At 46.0% G+C, this 19,850-nt stretch overlaps 1 protein-coding gene and 1 non-coding gene across 2 annotated transcripts in view; both read left to right on the top strand.

Moving 5' to 3' along the window:
* The first annotated feature begins 3,071 nt into the window (after positions 1-3,071).
* Positions 3,072-3,178, top strand: LOC121104129. Its single transcript, XR_005836499.1, has one exon. It is a non-coding gene; the product is annotated as a U6 spliceosomal RNA (small nuclear RNA).
* A 4,911-nt stretch (positions 3,179-8,089) lies between these two features.
* The window catches only part of LOC103670167 (general transcription factor II-I repeat domain-containing protein 2), a 39,025-nt gene continuing 27,264 nt past the window's right edge, over positions 8,090-19,850 (top strand). Inside the window, exons 1-7 of the mRNA XM_008698561.2 lie at positions 8,090-8,378; positions 11,639-11,777; positions 14,345-14,464; positions 16,771-16,954; positions 17,128-17,156; positions 18,811-18,865; positions 19,195-19,238. Of these exons, the coding sequence (XP_008696783.2) occupies positions 8,280-8,378; positions 11,639-11,777; positions 14,345-14,464; positions 16,771-16,954; positions 17,128-17,156; positions 18,811-18,865; positions 19,195-19,238 (670 nt within the window). The 5' untranslated portion in view covers positions 8,090-8,279. The remainder of the gene's footprint in view (positions 8,379-11,638; positions 11,778-14,344; positions 14,465-16,770; positions 16,955-17,127; positions 17,157-18,810; positions 18,866-19,194; positions 19,239-19,850) is intronic.

The following is a 19,850-nucleotide window of genomic DNA, read 5'->3' as shown; positions in this document are numbered from 1 at the left end:
GCCCCGTGCGCGTGAGGTCACGCTCCGCCTGGCGTACGTGGGGCTCTCCCGCTGCGTGCGGACGTGCTTGATTGGGTAGGTGGGGGGGCGGAGCCGCGGCTGTTGCCTGGTAACTACTCCGGCTACACGGAGGAGGCGTCGGGCTCCGCCCCCCACGTTGCGCGTGGCAGGTGGGCGCCAGGAGTGGGTGTTTGGAGTGGGTCAGGGCAGCCGGGCGGGCTCCGGCCACCCGTTTGTTAGCAGAAGACCAATCCGGAGGCCGGAAGAAGAGCCTCTGGTCGGGGGGCTACGGTTCCTAATGGTTATGGCTTAGAGTTAAAGCGGCGAAGGGCATTCTCAACCCGTCAGACCCAAGCTTTGCTGTGTTAGTAACAGCTTTACTGAGATAGTCTGTAGAATGCACCCTAATAGTGTGTGAGCCATGGGTTTTTGGTTTACTGGCAGAGCTGTGCAGTCCCACTGTCGACTCGCAGAACATTTCCCACCCCAGCCCCCTGCAACCGCTGATTAATCCTTTCTGCCTAGACGGTTCTGCCTGTTATGGATGTTTCCCGTAGATGGGGTCATTCTAAGGGGTCTTTGTGTCCGGCTTCTTTCCTTCCCTTTTATGGCTGAATAGTAATCCGTTGTATGGATATACCACTTTTTCCACCACCAATTGATGAATATTTGGGGTGTTTCCACTTTTTGGCTATAATGAGTAATGCTAGTATGAACATTCATGTACATTTTTTTGTTTGTTTTTGTTTTTGTTTTTTATGGGTGGGGGGGATCCCAAGCAGGCTCCAGGCCCAGTACCGGCCCACACGGGGCTGAATCACATAACCCCGAGATCATAACCTGAGCTGAAATGTAAAGTCCCAAGCTTAACCTACTGAGCCACGGAGGCGCCCCCACATACACGTTTTTGTGTGGACCTGCACTCAACTCTCTTGGGTATATAAGGAGTGGAATCACGGGGCCCAACTTTGCTTTTCAAGGGGAAATTTTTCCCTATGTTTTAGCATCCTGCTGAAATGGTTGGTGTGACTGGCTCACGGGGCCATCAGTACCCCCAGAATTGGTACCAGGCTGCAGTGGTGATTAGGGCTGGGTCTCAGTTCTGCCTGCCCACTGGTTAGCCCCTGGAGTCGGCTGCCCTGAGCTCTGGGTCTGCCTCGACATTCAGCCTGGACTTTTCCTTCCTCATTCTCAGGCTGCCCAACTTGGAAATAATGCTCACGTTGTCTTATTCCTCTCAGTTACTGAGTCTGTTTCCAAATGCCCTGGGCCATTTCAAGGGTGTTCTGGCTCTCCTCTAGCCTTTATTACCTGTTATTCTGTGTCTATGGCAGGTCTCACTTGAGAGCTCTGGCGGGGGGGTTTTACTCACCTTTGTTTACTTGGTGCCCTTCCTGGGAATAGTGTATGTTTCCACATAGCAGGTGCCTGAAACATAGTTTTACATTTTTATGAGTTTGGGGCACCTGGGTGGCTCAGTTGGTTAAGCATCTGCCTTCAGGGGCGCCTGGGTGGCTCAGATGGTTAGGCGTCTGCCTTGGGCTCAGGTCATGATCCCGGGGTCCTGGGATCGAGCCCCGTGTCAGGCTCCCTGCTCAGTGGGGAGCCTGCTTCTCCCTCTCCGTCTGCTGTTCCCCCTGCTTGTGCTCTCTCGCACTCTCTGTCAAATAAATAAATAAATAAATAAAATCTTTAAAAAAAAAAAAAAAGCATCTGCCTTCAGCTCAGGTCATGGTCCCAGAGGCCTGGGATCAAGCCCTGCATTGGGCTCCCTGCTTGGTGGGGAGTCCCTTACTCCCCCTCCCCCTGCTTCTGTTCTCTCTTTCTCTCATGCACACTCTGTCTCTCTAATAAATAAAGTCTTGAAAAAATAAATTTTTATGAATTTATTTTGACTAAAGTTCTAGAATATTTGTTAATTATTTAAATTTAATTTTTAAAAATTTTATGATCTTGAAAATACACATTATTTCTAGTTCTCTTCCATACTTCTTGGTAGTTCCAGAATAGAATACCTTGTTGTCTTGAAATTTGTTGTTGCTCTTCTTTTAATTTTTTCCCGGTTTTGGGGTGCCTAGTGGCTCAGTCAGTTAAGCAGCAGACTCTTGATTTTGGCTCGGGTCATGATCTCAGGGTTCTGGGATCAAGTCCCACATAGGGCTCCGTGCTCGGTGGGGAGTCTGCTTGAGGATTCTCTCTCCCTCTCCCTCTGCGTCTCCCTTTAGCTTGCCCACCCTTGTGCGCTCTCTCTCTAAAATAAAAAAATCTTAAAAAAATTTTTCACATTTTTTTCTGGCTTTATTGAGATGTAATTGACATATAACATTGAGATATTTTAGGTATACAAGATAGTGATTTAATGTATGTATGTATCGCGAGATAATCACAACTAGTTTAGTCAACATCACCTCACATGGTTACAAACTTTCGTGTTCTTGTGATGAGAACTTTGAAGATTCAGTCTCTTAACAACTTTTAAACATATAGTACAGTATTGTTAACTATAACCGCCATGCTATGCGTTATATCCCCAGGACTGACTGATTTATTGATTATTAAGATTTTTTTTTAAATTTTAAGTAATCTCTACACCCAACATGGGGCTCGAACTCACAACCCCAAGATCAGGAGTCACTTGCTCTGCCGACTGGGCCAGGCAGGCGCTCCCATGTTTCATTATTTTTGATGTTCCATTAATGCACAGAGTGTTCGAAGTCACAGAATAGAAAAGACAACGCTCTTGCCTCCATTGGTTAAGTAAAGGATGCAAGAAAGCAATAATTATGCAACACTTGCTTTTTTGTCATTGCTGGTAGCACAGTTGAGACCAACTGCTAATATCTTTTTTAGTTCCACCTAGCTTCATTTTGCCTATTATTTATTCTCTGCAGTAAACCAGAGTTTTGACATCACAGTCCCCTTAGGGATTGCTGTGCTGTAATTAGCAGAAACAATACCTGTACCACTGGTGCTAACAGATGTCGATCAAGCAACGTACTTTTGTATGTCAGAGGAAGGCATTGTTATAACATCTCTCTGCAAAGAATTGTGCAAAAATAATAGATATAATGGTGCTCGTTTCAAAGCACATATACTGAAGTTGGAACAATACAGAGAAGATTAGCATGGCCCCTTTGCAAGGAAGACACCCAGAATAATAGGGACAGAGGTGTGGTACCATACGTGCATTTAACTTTTGCGAATTTAACCACACTTGAACTGTAAACATGAAATGAGAAAAAGCATGATTTAAATATCGTAGGGAGTGCTTGGGTGGCTCGGTCGGTTGGGTGTCTGACCTTGACTTAACGTCGTGGTCTCAGGGTCCTGGGATCGATCCCCACATTGGGCTCTCTGCTGTGCCAGAAGCCTGCTTCTCCCTCTCCCACTCCCTCGCCTGTGTTCCCTCACTCGCTGTCTCTCTCTGTCAAATAAATAAATAAAATCTTTTTAAAAATTTGAAAAATAATATTAAATAAATAAAAATGTGTGTTTTTCAGGGCACCTGGCTGGCTCAGTCGGTAGAGCATCGGGTGTAGAGGTTACTTAAAAATAAAATCTTCAAGCAAAAATGTGTGCTTTTCATACATCATGGCCCCTAAACTCCTCCACGGGGTGATCAGTGGAAGAAACAGCCATCCGTGTCTACNNNTGTAGGGAAAACTGACCAGCAGGACTTGGTGAGGGGTCACAAGTAGAGATGTGGTCACAGGGAATCCAGTACTCAGTCCATCAACATGCAAGTCATCAAGCAGTGGCATTTCGTGTTCCAGTAGCTGCTTGCTGACCAGCCTAGTAGGTGATAAGATTTTAGAGAGACAGAAAAGCATTACAGTTCTGGCTGGAAAACATGAACTCCAAAGATATAGCTACTGGTGGCAAAACTCTTCTTTTTGAAGATTTTATTTATTTATGTATGTATCTATCTATCTGAGAGAGAGAGAAAGAGCACGACTGGGGGGAGGAGCAGAGGGAGAGGGACAAGCGGACTCTGCACTGAGCATGGAGCCCGACGCGGGGCTCCATCCCATGACCCTGAGATTGTGACCTGAGCCAAAATCAAGAGCCAGAGGCTTAACTGACTGAGTATTGATGGAAAATTCCAAAAAGGGAACCAGGCCCTCCACCAAAGAAGGATGGCCTTCTCATAAACAGCTCAGATCCACTCCGGGGGGGTTGACACATTTTAAAGCCACTTATGTGAAAAAATGTGCCATGTTGGCAAAGTTGCATCTAGCGATAAAGAGGAAAATCATTTCCCTAAATAATTAAAGAAATCGTAGAAGAAAATGGTCTCTCTGGGACAGATATTTATGTCTTCATAAGATGATTTGACCATGCGTGAATTTGGCTTTGGGCGTACCGACTTCCATTGCAAGATGGGACTCTGTTGTGTAAGAAGGGTTTTTTGGTTTGTTTTGTTTTTTAAAACAGTATTTGAAGTAGTTTACCCTGAAAGATACTGGTCAAGAATATCAGTTTCTTAGTCACAGTTTCCTTTTTTTCTTAAGTGGGCTCCACGCTCAACATGGGGCTTGAACTCATGACCCTGAGATCAAGAGTCGCATGGTCTTCCGGCGGAGCCAGGGGGAGCCCCTCTTAGTCACAGTTTTAAATAGCAGTAACATATTAAAGGGTTTTGATTGCTAATTTATTTTTAGAACGGTGCAAATTTACCCACATTAGTCCTTTTTAAAAACAAATATTTGCTTTATCTTAGAGAAAAATGAACACGTGTTCAATATATTTAAAGGCTCATTTTTAAATCTTTGTGAGGTTTTGGGACGCCTGGGTGGCACAGTTGTTAAGCGTCTGCCTTTGGCTCAGGGCGTGATCCCGGCGTTATGGGATCAAGCCCCGCATCGGGCTCCTCCTCCGCCAGGAGCCTGCTTCTTCCTCTCCCACTCCCCCTGCTTGTGTTCCCTCTCTCGCTGGCTGTCTCTCTATGTCAAATAAATAAATAAAATCTTAAAAAAAAAAAAGTCTTTGTGAGGTTTCTATAACTTCCAACGGGAAAATAATTTTACTGTTGCAACCAAGTAATGCCGTTGATTTCTAAAAATGTAGACAGGGCTCTGGAGTGAAAGCTCCAGTTTCGCCAATAGACTTATTTTGCATAAAATAAAAATCATTTCAAGTTGTGCCCTTTTCGTGAAAGAATTTAATCTGAATTCTTAGTGGTGCATTCTAGAGACTGATTTCCCCAAAAAAGAATTCCGTAACCCAAAGGATGGACCATACAATTTTTGAAAATTGAAATGTACAAATAATTGACACAGGGTATGGTCAATTTCTAAAATTATTGTTAAAAATTTGAAACAATCTTGAACTTACCAAAAAGTTGTGAGTACGGTACAAAGAACTTTTATTTTTTCTGAACCATTTGAGAGAAGTTACCAACTTGTGGCCCCATTATTCCTGAATACTAAACAGTGTATATTTCCTATCAACAAAAATATTCTACATAACAACAGTATTACAATCAAAATAAAGTTAACTCAGGGACGCCTGGGTGGCTCAGTCGGTTAAGCAGCTGCCATCGGCTCAGGTCATGATCCCAGGGCCCTGGGATGGAGCCCCACATCAGGCTCCCTGCTCAGCAGGGAGCCTGCTTCTCTCTCTCCCTCTGCCAGCTGCTCCCCCTGCTTGTGTTCTCTCTTTCTCTCTCTCTGTCAAATAAATAACAATCTTTTTTAAAAAGTGAACTTTCCATAAATTATACCTCGATTTAAAAAATTTGGGGGTGCCTAGGTGGCTCAGTCGGTTGAGTGGCTGGCTCTTGATCTCAACCGCAGTCATGATCTCAGGGTCCTGGGATCAAGCCCCACGGTGGGCTCCAAGGCAAGTCTGCTTTGAGGATTCTCTACCCCTCTCCCTCTGCCCCTCCCCCTGCTCGTGTGCTTTCTCTAAAATAAATAAATAAATCTTTTAAAAATTTTTTAAATGACACAAACAGTATTTCAAAGAAAAGAAATGTAATCCCAGTGAGAATCTAGTTTATAGAAGTTATAAAGAATTTTTTTTTGAGAGAGGGCATGAGCAGGGGTGGGGCAGTGCGGTGAGGGGCAGAGGGAGAGGGAGAGAGAGAATCTTTTTTTTTTTTTAAACTTTTTTTTTTTTTTAAGGTTTTATTTATTTATTTGACAGAGACAGCCAGCGAGAGAGGGAACACAAGCAGGGGGAGTGGGAGAGGAAGAAGCAGCCTCCCAGCAGAGGAGCCCGATGTGGGACTCGATCCCGGAACGCCGGGATCACGCCCTGAGCCAAAGGCAGACGCTTTTAACGACTGCGCTACCCAGGCGCCCCGGGAGAGAGAGAATCTTAAGCAGGCTCCACACCCAGCGCAGAGCCCAACCCACAGCTCAATCCCACGACCCTGAGTTCATGACCTGAGCCAAAATCGAGAGTTGGACACTCAACTGATTAGGCCACCCAGGCGCCCAGCTAAAGAATTTTTTAATAAACACTTAACCTCGAAGGAGACAGCGAATAATCATCTTGACCATTTTACTTCTTGCTGAATAACATCTGCAGACGTGAACAGTGTTTGAGTGCAGGGATGCGTGCCCCCCTTCGCTTTTCGGTCTGCTTCATCACGAGACCTCTGAACTTGGAGGCTATTTTAAGGACATACAAGGCCATGGCCTAGTAATTTTTTTTTTCCATTTTAGAAACTACCCATATGTAAGTCATTTATAATGACAGACTTCTCCTTGTTCTCAAATATGGGTGTCATAACAAGAGTCAAAGTTTTTATTTTAAGATAATTATTTGAAAGCTTCAAATTGGGGATTCCTGGGTGGCTCAGTCAGTTGAGCACCCAACCCTTGATCTCAGCTCAGGTCTTGATCTCGGGGTCATGGGTTCAGGCCCCGTGTTGGGCTCCACACTGGGCATGGAGCCTACTTTAAAAAAATAATAATAATGAAATAAAAAGAAAAGGTTCAAATTGAAGTGTGTGTGTTTCCTTACTTGTTCATGGCCAGGTCATGCCTGGTATGAAGTCCCATTCTCCCCTCATGTTCTATTTCATAATAGAGAGACTGATTTATAAAAAAAATTTTCCACGCCCAGCATGGAGCCCAAAGTAGGGCTTGAACTCATGACCCTGAGGTCAAGATCTGAGCTGAGATCTAGAGTCGGTCACTTAACCAACTGAGCCACCCAGCTGCCCCAGATTTATAAAAATTTTTAACTGAAGCAATTTGATCTCCCTCTCCCCCTGCCTGCCACTCCCCCTGCTTGTGCTCTCTCAAATAAATAAATAAATAAAATCTTTAAAAGAGAGAGATGTTTGTGAATATTTCTGAATAACCTTATACAACCACCGTAATTCACTCCCTTAGATCTATCTTTGGCTTCCTTCCGTGTACCTATTCATGTTATCTGTTAATTTTTTTTTTTAAAGATTTTATTTATTTATTCGACAGAGATAGAGACAGCCAGCGAGAGAGGGAACACAAGCAGGGGAAGTGGGAGAGGAAGAAGCAGGCTCATAGCGGAGGAGCCTGATATGGGGCTCGATCCCATAACGCCGGGATCACGCCCTGAGCCGAAGGCAGATGCTTAACCGCTGTGCCACCCAGGCGCCCCCAAAGACATTTTGGGGTGCTACATTGATTTAGAGCTCGGAGGGATTTCAAGTGAGATTTTATGCTGGAGAAATCCTAGAGGGAAAGGGAAGCTGGGATCATCTCTTCCCACCTTGAGTGTACAAACCCACTTCTCTCTTTTGTGGATGGGAGTTGAAATGTGGTGTCGGGCACTCCTGTGCTGGAGTCTGACAGGACATCATCAGGAAGTGGTTAACGTGCTTTTCCAGCGAAGTACCTGAATTTATTTTGCGAGAACACCATGTCCAGGTTTAGTGGAAAACACCCTTGATGAAAATTAGCATTACTAGCCAGAGATCTTGGGCAAAACACTTTATATCTTTTTAAAAATTATTTATTTGAAGGTTTTATTTACTTATTTGACAGAGAGAGAGGGAACACAAGCAAGGGAGTGGGAGAGGGAGAAGCAGGCTCCAAGCTGAGCAGGGAGCCCAGTGCAGGGCTCGATCCCAGGACCCCGGGACCATGACCTGAGCTGAAGGCAGACGCTTCACCGACTGAGCCACCCAGGCACCCCAAACTAGTTTATGTCTTTAGTTAGTTTCTTCACCGGTAAAGGGAGGTTGGAACTAGGTCCTCAGTGAGGACCCTTGCGGCTCTACACGCTTACAGGACACGGTGGATTTCCACCACTCACTTTCTTGTTACTTCTCTTGGACAGGGATCATGGCCCAAGTGGCAGCGTCTGCCCTGCCCGTGGAAAACGAGGAGTCCTCGGAGAGCAGGATGGTGGTGACGTTCCTCGTGTCTGCTCTGGAGTCCATGGTGAGGCGATTGGTGGTTCTATAAAATGTCCCCTAGTTGGACCACTGTCAAAATAGCAGAGCTGGGCCACACTTCACTGTCCCTGTCTGTGTAACTGTAGCCTTCTTCATAAAGATCACTGGCTCGACAGGGCATCTTGAAAAGCACTTCTTACATTATGGATGTAATTATATCAACGTGAGCTTTCCAGATCTGAAAATTTAACGAGGGTGCCTCTGTTCCCTTGTTTGAGAATGTTTTTGCTCTCAATTCAGAGGTAAGCTGATAGTCCACTTATACGCCTCTCGTTAGCTCCAATGTGTAAAATGGACCTTGCGGGTGCAAACTGGGTGAGAAATGTATGTAAGCTCAAGGGATCTGATCACAAGATACTTACTGATTAGAAAGGGAAAATCAGCACCTTTATAAAAGTGGACAAGCCTGAGAGACATCCCCTTCATCAAGCGATCAGAGTGGACATCAGCAGTAATGGGACAGACCGGCGTCGCGTGCCTCCCGACATGACTCGCCAGGATGGCACGCCACTTCTGTGCCATTCCTGCCAAAAACGCATGACCTGACTCTAATGGGAAAACACGAGACAAAGCCGAATTAAGGGACGTCCTAGAAAATGACTGGCCTGGACTTTTTTTTTTTTTTTCTTTATTTGAGAGAGAGAGAAGGTAAGTGGAGGGGAGGAGCAGAGGAAGAGGCAGAGAGAGAATCTCAAGCAGACTCCGTGCTGAGCATGGAGCCTGAGGTGGGGCTCGATCTCATGACCCTGAGATCACAAACCAAGAGTCGGATGCTTAACCTACTGAGTCACCCAGGCACCCCCACAAGTGTGGTATTTTCAAGGAGCATAAGAAGTCCAGTGACACTGAAGCAGGGGGAGAAGAGGAGAGGTGGTCAGAGGTAAGGTTCAAGAGGCTGCAGGTGGCCAGATCATGTAGAGCTCTGGGCCTTTCTCCGCGGTGTGTTGGGAAGCGTTGGGAAGGTTCTGAGTGAAGGAGTCGTGCGGGGGCGTGGTGCTTGTGTGGACAGTCAGTGAACATGGAGCAAGAGTGGGATGCTGGGACACCAGTTAGCGGGCTAAGGCTGTGGTTCAGACGGGAGATTTAAGTGGCGTGGACAAGGCTGGGAATGGTGGAGGTGGGAAGAAGTGATGCTTCTAGAAGGATCTGTAGAGTTGACAGGACTTAGAGACAGATTGGGTGTGAGTTGTGAGGTTCTCTTGGGGGGAAATCAAGAGAGTTTTTTTTGTTTTTTTTTTTTTATTGTGGTAGGATATATAGATTCAGGTCACAAAATTTACCATTTTAACCACTTTAGCCAGTCCAAGGGCATTAAGTACATTCACCTTCTCATGTAGCTGTCACCACTATCCCTCTCCAGAGATTTTCATCTCCCTCAACTGAAACTCTGCACTCATTGAACAAAATTACTCCCCACCCGCCCCTCCCTCAACCCTCTGGAAACTAAGAAGTTGTTTTTGGTGGGGGCGGGGGGGTGCCTGAATGGCACAGTTAAGCAACTCAGGTCATGATCTCGGGGTTGTGAGATCGAGCCCCATGTCGAGCTCTGCGCTCAGCAGGGAGTCTGCTTGGGATTCTTTCTCTCCCTCTCGCTCTGCCCCTCCCCACTCTCTCCTCTCTCTCTCTCTCTCAAATTAATAAGTAAATCCTTAAAAAAAAAAAAGGTTGTTTTGGGGGTTTTTTTTAAAGATTTTATTTTTAAGTAATCTCTACCCCCAATGTGGGGCTCAAACTTACAACCCAGAGAACAAGAGTCTTATGCTTTACTGACTGAGCCACCTAGGCGCCCCTGTTTTTTTATACAATATGTTTTTATTTAGGAATACTTCAAGGATTTACAGAAAAGTTGCAGAGAGAGTGCAGAGAGCTCCCATGTGCCCCTCACCCATCACGTACATAAACCACGGCGCATTTGCCCCGATCCATAGGTCAGTATTGGTACATCCCTACTAGCCAGCTCCAGACTTTCCTCTTCTGTTTTTATCCACAATTTTTTTTAAAAAGATTTTAATATTTTATTTTATTTTTTTATTTTTATTTTTTTATTTTTTTAAGATTTTATTTATTCGACAGAGATAGAGACAGCCAGCGAGAGAGGGAACACAAGCAGGGGGAGTGGGAGAGGAAGAAGCAGGCTCATAGCAGAGGAGCCTGATGTGGGGCTCGATCCCATAACGCTGGGATCACGCCCTGAGCCGAAGGCAGACGCTTAACCGCTGTGCCACCCAGGCGACCCTAAAAAGATTTTAATATTTTAAAGTCATCTCTACACCCAGCATGGGGGTCAAACTCACAACCCCGAGATCAAGAGTTGCACGCTCCACTGACTGAGGCAGTCGGGCGCCCCACATTTCGTCCGCATTTTGACTGATGTCCTTTCTTTGTCCCGGGGCCACCTGTGGCATCACACTGCTTTCAGTCATCAGGTCTATTACAAAAGGATGTAACTCAGTGACGGCCAGAGGGAAGAGATGCGTGGGGCAAGGTATGGGGGGAAAGAGTGTGGAGCTTTCCATGACCTCTCGCGGTTCGCCACTCTCCCTAAATCCCCACGTGCTCACCAGCCCGGAAGCTCCCGACCCTGTCCTTTCGGGGTTTTGTGGAGGCTTCCTTACATAGGCGCGATTGATTAAAGCACTGGCCAGGAGGGATTGAACTGAACCTCTAACCCTCTTCCCCTCCCCAGAGGCCAGGGGCGGGGCCTAAAGTGCCACTCCTCCAATCACGTGGTTGGTTCCCCTGGCAACCAGCCCCATCAGGTGCCCTCATTAACCTTGACGTTAACCTTGACAAAAGACCCCTTTTTTGCTGGCTTAGGAAATTCCAAGGGTTTTAGGAGCTCTGGGCCAGAAACAGTGGATGAAGGCCAAATATATATACTTCTTATTATAAATCACATCATAAGGTAATGAAAATACTAATTTAATAAGTTAATGAAAGTATGGTTTCTTGGTTTTATGATGTTTATGGTATTTGCTTGGTGGATTTGTTTTGTCTTGTGGATTTTTCTCATTCTAAATGGGTACTCATTTTTATACCTAATTTTGTATTTTTCTTAAATTAAACGTAATCTCTATGCCCACCATGGGGCCCGAACTCACAATCACCATATCAAAAGTCACACGCTCTACCATCTGAGCCAGCCAGGCACCCCCGTGTTCTTTTCTTAAAACAGATCTCTCGGGGTCCCCACGAGATCTGGATCCACCCTGGTATATAACACTGTATTCTTTGTTTCTCTTTCAGTGTAAAGAACTGGCCAAGTCCAAGGCAGAAGTGGCCTGCATTGCGGTGTATGAAACAGACGTGTTTGTCGTTGGAACCGAGAGAGGACGAGCTTTTGTCAACACCAGAAAGGATTTACAGAAGGATTTTGCAAAATACTGTAGGTGTTAACAGCTTTATCCTTTATATTCATAACTCTTAAAGTATTTGCAGGGAAGTCTTACATAAGGCTTTCTTTTAAGGTGTCCTAAGCATTATCCTAAAAGTGGTTCTAATACATCTCTTTTGACTTGACATCCCAGTGAGTAGCTGCCTAACACTGATAAGTCCAAGAAACAGGGTCAGTGTATATTGTGTTGTGTCCTCAGCAGCGCCCTGGTTTTGTAAAAGCAATTTGAGGAACATAGAGTAAATTATCTTTGGCTCCTTTTATAAACTCACATTTTAAAAAAAATTCTGGGGCATCTGGGTGGCTCAGTTGGTTAAGCATCCGACTCTTGGTTTCAGCTGCAATGATCTCAGGGTCGTGAGATCGAGCCCGTGTAGGGCTCTACGCTCAGCACGGAGTTGGCTTGAGATTCTTTCTCCCTCTGCCCCCCCTCACATGTGCCCCCCCATTCTAAAATAAATAAAATCTTTTAAAAAATTCTTACTGTACTCGTTCCCAAAGGAAAAGGAAAAAACTCAGGGCTTGGTAGGTATTCCTCTGAGTTAATAATCATTTTCCCTTTTTTCATTATGGGACCTTCAATGTGTTATGAGTGGCGAGGATCACTAGTGAGCATATGTGGCCATATGTTACGGAAACTAGCGTAGGGTGTTAAAACCTACACCTTGAATAGGGATGATCTCTACCGTGGTAGGTCATCTACCAAATACTGAGTTAGCATCTTGTATTTTCTGGAACCAAGAAAGGGGAAAAAAGACCCACAAAGTTTTATCAGACGATATAATGTGAATGTGAGTGTGGAGAGAGAGAATGGATAGAGATGTAGATGTTTCCAAGGGTTGTCAGAGGGAATGTGGAGATATATATATATATACACACACACATACACACACACACACGTCAGGATCATATGTATATGGGAAGGAGAGAGGGATTGATTGGTTCAGATTGGTTTCCAAGACCAAAATCAGGGTCTCCACTCTTAGGAAGATAGATGCAAATATGAAGCAATCTTTGAATAATACGGTGAATGTACAATTGTTGAACAGGAAGGGTATTCTCATTCCATTAATGTCAGCTGCCAGTTGAATTCCCCCCCCTTTTTTTTTTAAGATTTATTTGTTTATTTGAGAGAGTGAGAGAGCACAAGCCAGGGGGAGGGGGGTGTGCAGAGGGAGAGGGAGAGAAGCAGACTCCCTGCTGAGTGTGGACCCTGATACAGGGCTGGGTCTCATGACCCTGAGTTCATGACCTGAACTGAAACTGAGAGGCAGACGCTTAACCGACTGAGCCACCCAGGCACCCCACCAGTTGGATTTCTAATTGTTGATATTTAATTACAGATTTTTTTCAAGTTTCACAGTTGCATGCTGATGTTTCAGATATAGGGCTATTCAAACTTTCTATTTCTTCCAGTACCCATTTCAGTACATTTTACTTTAAACTTCATTTTTAACTAGTTCATTTCATGTAAGTTGTCGAATTTGGTGGCAAAAAATGGTTTATAATATTTGCTTTATAATTTTAATGTCTGTTTTGAGGTCTCTACTTTTCTTCCATGGTGAAGGTCTTCCCATACCATGACTGTTACTTTCAGAATTATATAGCAAATACCATTTCTGTTATCATTTCCTTCAAGCTACCACTATTCCCTGTGTGTTGAGTTATTTATAGTTCTTTTTTTTTTTTTAAAGATTTTATTTATTTATCTGACAGAGATAGAGACAGCCAGCAAGAGAGGGAACACAAGCAGGGGGAGTGGGAGAGGAAGAAGCAGGCTCCCAGTGGAGGAGCCTGATGTGGGGCTCGATCCCGTAACGCCGGGATCACGCCCTGAGCTGAAGGCAGACGCTTAACTGCTGTGCCACCCAGGCGCCCAGAGTTATTTATAGTTCTTTATCAATACATTCATTTCAGAGGTGATCACTGTTACATTATCCTATCCGTCATAAATACCCTGTTCTTTGTGCATTTTTTGTTTGTTTGTTTTATTTATTTTAGAGAGAAAGCGCATGCATGAGCGGGGGTGGGGAGGGGCAGAAGAAGAGGGAGAGAGAATCTTAAACAGGCTCCAAGCTCAGTGGAGTTGAGCATGGAGCCCAAGGCGGGGCTCAATCTCACAACCCCGCGATCATGACCTGAGCTGGAATCAAGAGTTGGATGCTTAACTGACTGAGCCACCCAGGTGCCCCCAATTTTTTTTTTATTTTATTTTTTAAGTGATCTCTACACCCAGCATGGGGCTTGAACTTCCAATCCTGAGATCGAGAGTTGCACGCTCTACTGATTGCGCCAGCCAGGCACCCCGTCTCTGTGGGTTTTCTTAATTAAAAGATCGTGTTTTAGGGGCACCTGGTTGGCTCAGTCAGAAGAACAGGTGACCATCTCAGGGTTGTGCGTTCGAGCCCCACGTTGGGGGTAGAATTTACTAAAAAAAAATTGTGCTTTATGTTTTTTTCATTCTTCCCCCTTTTTCCTTTACAATACCAGAAGCATAGACGTTAAGAGAGTGCACAAGACAAGGGCTTGGATAATGACTCTGTGCCTATCATTCACAGGCATTGCTGAAGGGGCGCAGGAGGCCAAGCCCCCACGCCCAGCGAACGGGATGCAGATCGATTCAGGAGAAACGGAAATACTCAGAAAAGCGGTCGAGGACTATTTCTGCTTTTGTTACGGTAAAGTTCAGGTCAAGCGTTCATTCTCCGAATAGTTCACTACGGAGTAGGACAGTGTTTATTGGTGTGACCACTTAGGTGGCTCTGACACTTAAAACTGCACGTTCTCTTTAAGCAAAGAGCCAGTTCTTCGGGATCAGAATAAGTCTTTTTTTTTTTTTTTTAAGGTTCTATTTTATTTAGAGAGAGAGGGAGAGCATGAGCAGGGCGAGTGGCAGGCAGAGAGGGAGAAACAGGCTTCCCACTGAGCAGGGAGCCTGCCGCAGGACTCCATCCCAGGACCCCTGGGATCATGACCTGAGCCGAAGGCAGACGCCTAGCCGACTAAGCCACCCAGGCGCCCCAGGGCCAGAGTAAGTCTTACAGAAGACAGCTTGATCTCTTCTGGTCCATGGAAACCTCGAATTGATCAGATGTCAGTCGTTGTTCTTTGCTCCCATTTTAGGGAGCCCCCAGTGGAGGGCCAATGCAATTACAGTTGACCCTTGAACAACACGGGGGTTAGGGGCAATGACCCCCGGCACAGACGAAAATCCGTGTCTAACCTTTGACTCCTCCCAAACTTAACTACTAATAGCCTACTGTTGGCGGGAAGCATTACTGGCAACAGAAATCGGCGAATAATACATATTTTGTATGTTACGTGTATCATACAGTGTATTTTTTTTTTTAAGTTTTTTTTTTTTTTAAGATTTTATTTATTCGACAGAGATAGAGACAGCCAGCGAGAGAGGGAACACAAGCAGCGGGAGTGGGAGAGGAAGAAGCAGGCTCCTAGCAGAGGAGCCTGATGTGGGGCTTGATCCCATAACGCTGGGATCACGCCCTGAGCCGAAGGCAGACGCTTAACCGCTGTGCCACCCAGGCGCCCCCCATACAGTGTATTTCTACAATAAAATAAGCTAGAGGAAAGAAAGTATTATTAAGAAAATCATAAGGAGGGGCTCGTGGGTGGCTCAGTTGGTTGGGCATCCCCACTCTTGATTTTGGCTCAAGTCATGATCTCAGGGTCATGGGATCGAGCCCCCTGTCGGGCTCCATGCTCAGCGGGGATTCTGAGATTCTCCCTCGCCCTCTGCCCCCTCCTTAAAATAAATAAATAAATAAAATCCTTAAAAAAATCATAAGGAAGAAAAAACACATTTATAGTACTATGCTGTATTTATTGGAAAAAAATCCATATACAGGTGGCCCCGTGCAATTCCGACTCATGCTGTTCAAAGGTCTTAAATTATTAAAGATATTCATTGCTATTTCAGGCACAAACGTCACCGTCATTGGTCTCTCTGCCTACCCACGTCTTTCACAGGCATCAGGATGGGGATTTTTTTTTAAGTCTATTTATTTATTTTACATAATCTCTATGCACCCATTGTGGGGGCTCATACTCATGACCCCAAGGTCAAGAGTTGCATGCTTTTCTGACTGAGCCAGCCAGGCGCCCCAAGATGGGGATTTTTTTTTAATACCTACATAGTATTTTAGAAAGCCAGGTAACCAAGGAGTGCCCAGCTGGCTCAGTCAGAAGAGCGTGTGACTCTTGGTCTCAGGGTTGTGAGTTCGAGCCCCACACTGGGGACAGAGATTACTTAAAAATAAAATCTTAAAAAAAAAAAAAAAGGGTTAGGTAACCAAATAGCTACACAAGTGTTGTACTTAGTTGTGACATAAACACCTTCCTTAGCACCTCAGGGTCTTGTCATTTGTAGAGAGCTTCACATATTTATGGGACCTCCAGGTCCCTGTGAGCATTTGACTGTGCGGGACCCCCAGCATAGGAGATCTTGGGGTCTCAGGCAACACGTCTCTGAGAGAAATGGGGCTTCTTCCCCTGGGGGCTGGTCAGCCAGCGTGGGAAGGCTGACCACGGCCCCAAGATGGCGATGTGAGGCCATGTTGACTCCATAACTTTCCTGCAGGCAAGTTGGCCTGACTCCTGCCGAGTGATGTAGGGACACAGGGATGGTTAAGCTTTGGGTGGGGGCTCCCATCCCTTGTCGACAGCAGCCTGAATAACCATGGGGTGCTCCCCGCAGCCCTGGGTGCTCCACCTCCAACAGAATGGAGAAGAAAGACCTGTTATTTCCCCTTTCTTATGTGAAGATATAAAGTAGAGCCTTTTATAAGTTTTTCCTTGGGCCCTTTGGGAACTTTATTAACTTGGGTTGTAAGGACTGGAGCATTTTGGCTTTTACTTTACCTTCAAAGCCGAGTGTCACCACCTGTGTTTCTTTACTGCCCCAAATGAAACCGACCGGTGGGGTTTATGTTCATTCCATCTAAAGGCATCTGGACTCTTCCTCTAGGTAAAGCCTTGGGGACGACGGCAATGGTGCCTGTCCCATACGAGAAGATTCTGCAAGACCCTGGGGCTGTGGCCGTGCAGGGGCTTCCAGAAGGCGTGGCCTTTCAACACCCTGAGAACTACGGTCTCGCCACCCTGAAATGGATCTTGGAGAACAGAGCGGGGATTTCATTCATCATAAACAGGTGGCAGGCTCTGTCCCCCTTGTAACAGCTAGTTCTTCTGAGGATAAACAGGCAGCGTAATTTCAAGTTTGCTTGTTCCTTAAGTCCTGTTACACTTAGAAGTTGGTTCCTCAGATGTTTGATCTGTCTTCCTTGTGTCTTCATGTCGGGTAATAGTGTCGGTTCTCTTGCAGACCTTTCCCAGGTCCAGCGAGTCAGCTCGGTAAGTGACAGCTTCTCATACTCGGTGACTGCTCTTGACTGCTAAGCCAATTCTGCTTTTCTTAACTAAAATGCAAGTTTGATACATTCTTTTTATTTTTTTTTTAAGATTTTTTTTTTTAATTTATTCGACAGAGATAGAGACAGCCAGCAAGAGAGGGAACACAAGCTGGGGGAGTGGGAGAGGAAGAAGCAGGCTCACAGTGGAGGAGCCCGATGTGGGGCTCGATCCCATAACGCCGGGATCACGCCCTGAGCCGAAGGCAGACGCTTAACTGCTGTGCCACCCAGGCGCCCCAAGTTTGGTACATTCTAAAGCTTGTGGAGTCCTTGCCTTCTCCCCTGGAGGAAGCAACCTCTGACCCTCCAGGGTGGGCGTCGTGATGTTGGCAGAGTGTGCAGCTCAGGGAAAGACGCACCCCAACCAAGAGCTGAGACGGGATTCTGCTCCCAGGTCTCAACCCAGCAAGCTTCCACGGTCCCAGCACGGAGGGCAGTAAGGCCCACCCTGTCCTCGAGCACAGGAGTATGGAGATTCTGGGTCATTCCATGGTCTTTGACCAGCAGCCACGGGCCAGGCATTGTTGGGTTCAGGAGTAGGTGTGGGAGGTACGACCATTCCCGTGCTTCTGAGACTCACGGTCTAGAAAGAACGAGACTGTCCAACAGAGAACTGGCGATGACGCATGATCTTCCCAGCATGACTGGTGGTAATCCCCAGAGTCCTGGGAAGGGGTTAGAATTGTGTGATCAGGAGGGCTTCGTGGAGGACGAGGCTGTCAAGGTCAGCAGGCTCTCAACATGTTGGTTCTGCCAGGAAGCCCATCCCGCGTGCTCAGGCAGAAAGCGACGTGGGTGGGTGTTGAGGCCATGTTTGAGAACCCACAACCCCTCATCATCTCCTTAACTTATGATGATGAAGGGACCGAAAGATTAGACTTCTGCCAAAAGCATTCAGAGATCCATCTCCGCCCACTTCTTATTTCCTCAGAAATAAGTTGGGAATGGTGGGCCGTAGCTGTCCTTGAGAGACCAGGTCTAAGAGGGTGCTATGCTGAGACTCCTGGGTACAGAAACAAAAGGCGCAGGGGAGGGTTGGGGCAGAGTTCGCAGGGCACACGCCAGGTACACAGGGCAACGTGACGTTTCCCGAGACTGAACTACTCACAGAGCAAAGCCCATTTCCAGAACAACTGTAAGTTCCTAGAATTCCCTAGCCGCTGTTCAAGCAGGGACCTGAGGGTCAGAGGTGGCAGGTGACCAGGTGGCCCTTGTCCCAGATGGCCATCATAGAACCATACGAGCAGCTCACACTTTCTCAGTGCTTACGCTGCACGGTTCTAAACACTTCGCAAGTATTAATTGACCCTCACCCAACCACCGTTTTCAGATGAGGAAACCGAGGCCCAGGAAGGGTTAGTGATTTGTGTGAGGTCGCTCCAGCCCCAGTCTACTCCTCGGCCCCCACTCTGCCCACACACATGGCCCCAGGACACGAGGGCCTCTCTGAGTTGGTCTCTGCCCAGGAGGCTTCCTTAAGGCCTGGAGCCGGAGTTCTGTTCTCTGTACCTTTGCTTTCACCTTATGTGTCTTGGAATGTTGTCATTTTCAAGGTGCAGAAAGGCGCTAGTGTGTGTCTTTTTACTCCTGCACAGGTGGGCCTGTGGTGGCCACAGATGCTAAGAGATTGGTGACCTCTCCAAGCCAAAGGTAAGGGAAATAAAAAATAAAATCCACACGTAACCCCAAAGTGTTAGTTTTTAGACCGTGGAAAGTTTCCCTTGTTTTGTTAGATATTCTTTATTCGAAAGGATTTGGGGATTTTAAGACTATGTTCAACTGACACCTTTAATTGTAAAACAAATTACTAAGAAAATTAATATAAAATTAACTAGTTAGTTTTGTGTTCAGCCAGTTAGTGGGAAGGGGAGCTAGGATGGTGTGGCTATCGGGGGATTTGAGTACAGTGTGTCCCGATGCCTGTGGTCACTTCTCACCCCACCCGACTTGTCCTGACATGGGTTCTCTTCTCCTTTCAGCTGTGGCCCCATCAGTGTGAAAACTGAGCCCATGGAAGATTCGGGTACGTACACCAATGCCTTTTAGAATCAAGTATTTAGCAGGCTATCATTTGACTCCTTTCTCTTGTTTTACTTCCAAAAAATGAGACTTTCAGTAAAGTGGGGAGGCACTTTCTCAATTCAACTAAAAAAAAAAAAAAAATCTACAAAGAACCAACAGCTAACATCACACTTAGTGAGAAACTAGAACCTTTCAGGGACGCCTGGGTGGCTTAGTCAGTTGAGCGTCCAACTCTTGATTTCCGCTCAGGTCGTGATCTCAGGGTCATGAGATTGAGCCCCGCATCAGGCTCCATGCTAAGCGTGGAGCCTGCTTAAGATTCTCTTTCCCTGGGGCGTCTGGGTGGCTCAGTCGTTAAGCGTCTGCCTTCGGCTCAGGGCTTGATCCCAGGGTCCTGGGATCGAGCCCCAGGTCAGGCGAGCAGGGAGCCTGCTTCTTCCTCTCCCACTCCCCCTGCTTGTGTTCCCTCTCTCGCTGGCTGTCTCTCTCTCTCTGTCAAATAAATAAAGAAAATCTTAAAAAAAAAAAAAAAGATTCTCTTTCCCTCTCCCCCTCCCCCCTCTCTTAGACACACACACTCTCTTGATAAATAAATGAAATCTTTTTTTTTTTT

Source organism: Ursus maritimus, unplaced genomic scaffold, assembly GCF_017311325.1.
Source record: "Ursus maritimus isolate PB19 unplaced genomic scaffold, ASM1731132v1 scaffold_2, whole genome shotgun sequence".
NCBI classification, from domain to species: Eukaryota; Metazoa; Chordata; class Mammalia; order Carnivora; family Ursidae; genus Ursus; species Ursus maritimus.
This window is presented reverse-complemented; position numbering and strand designations above follow the sequence as displayed.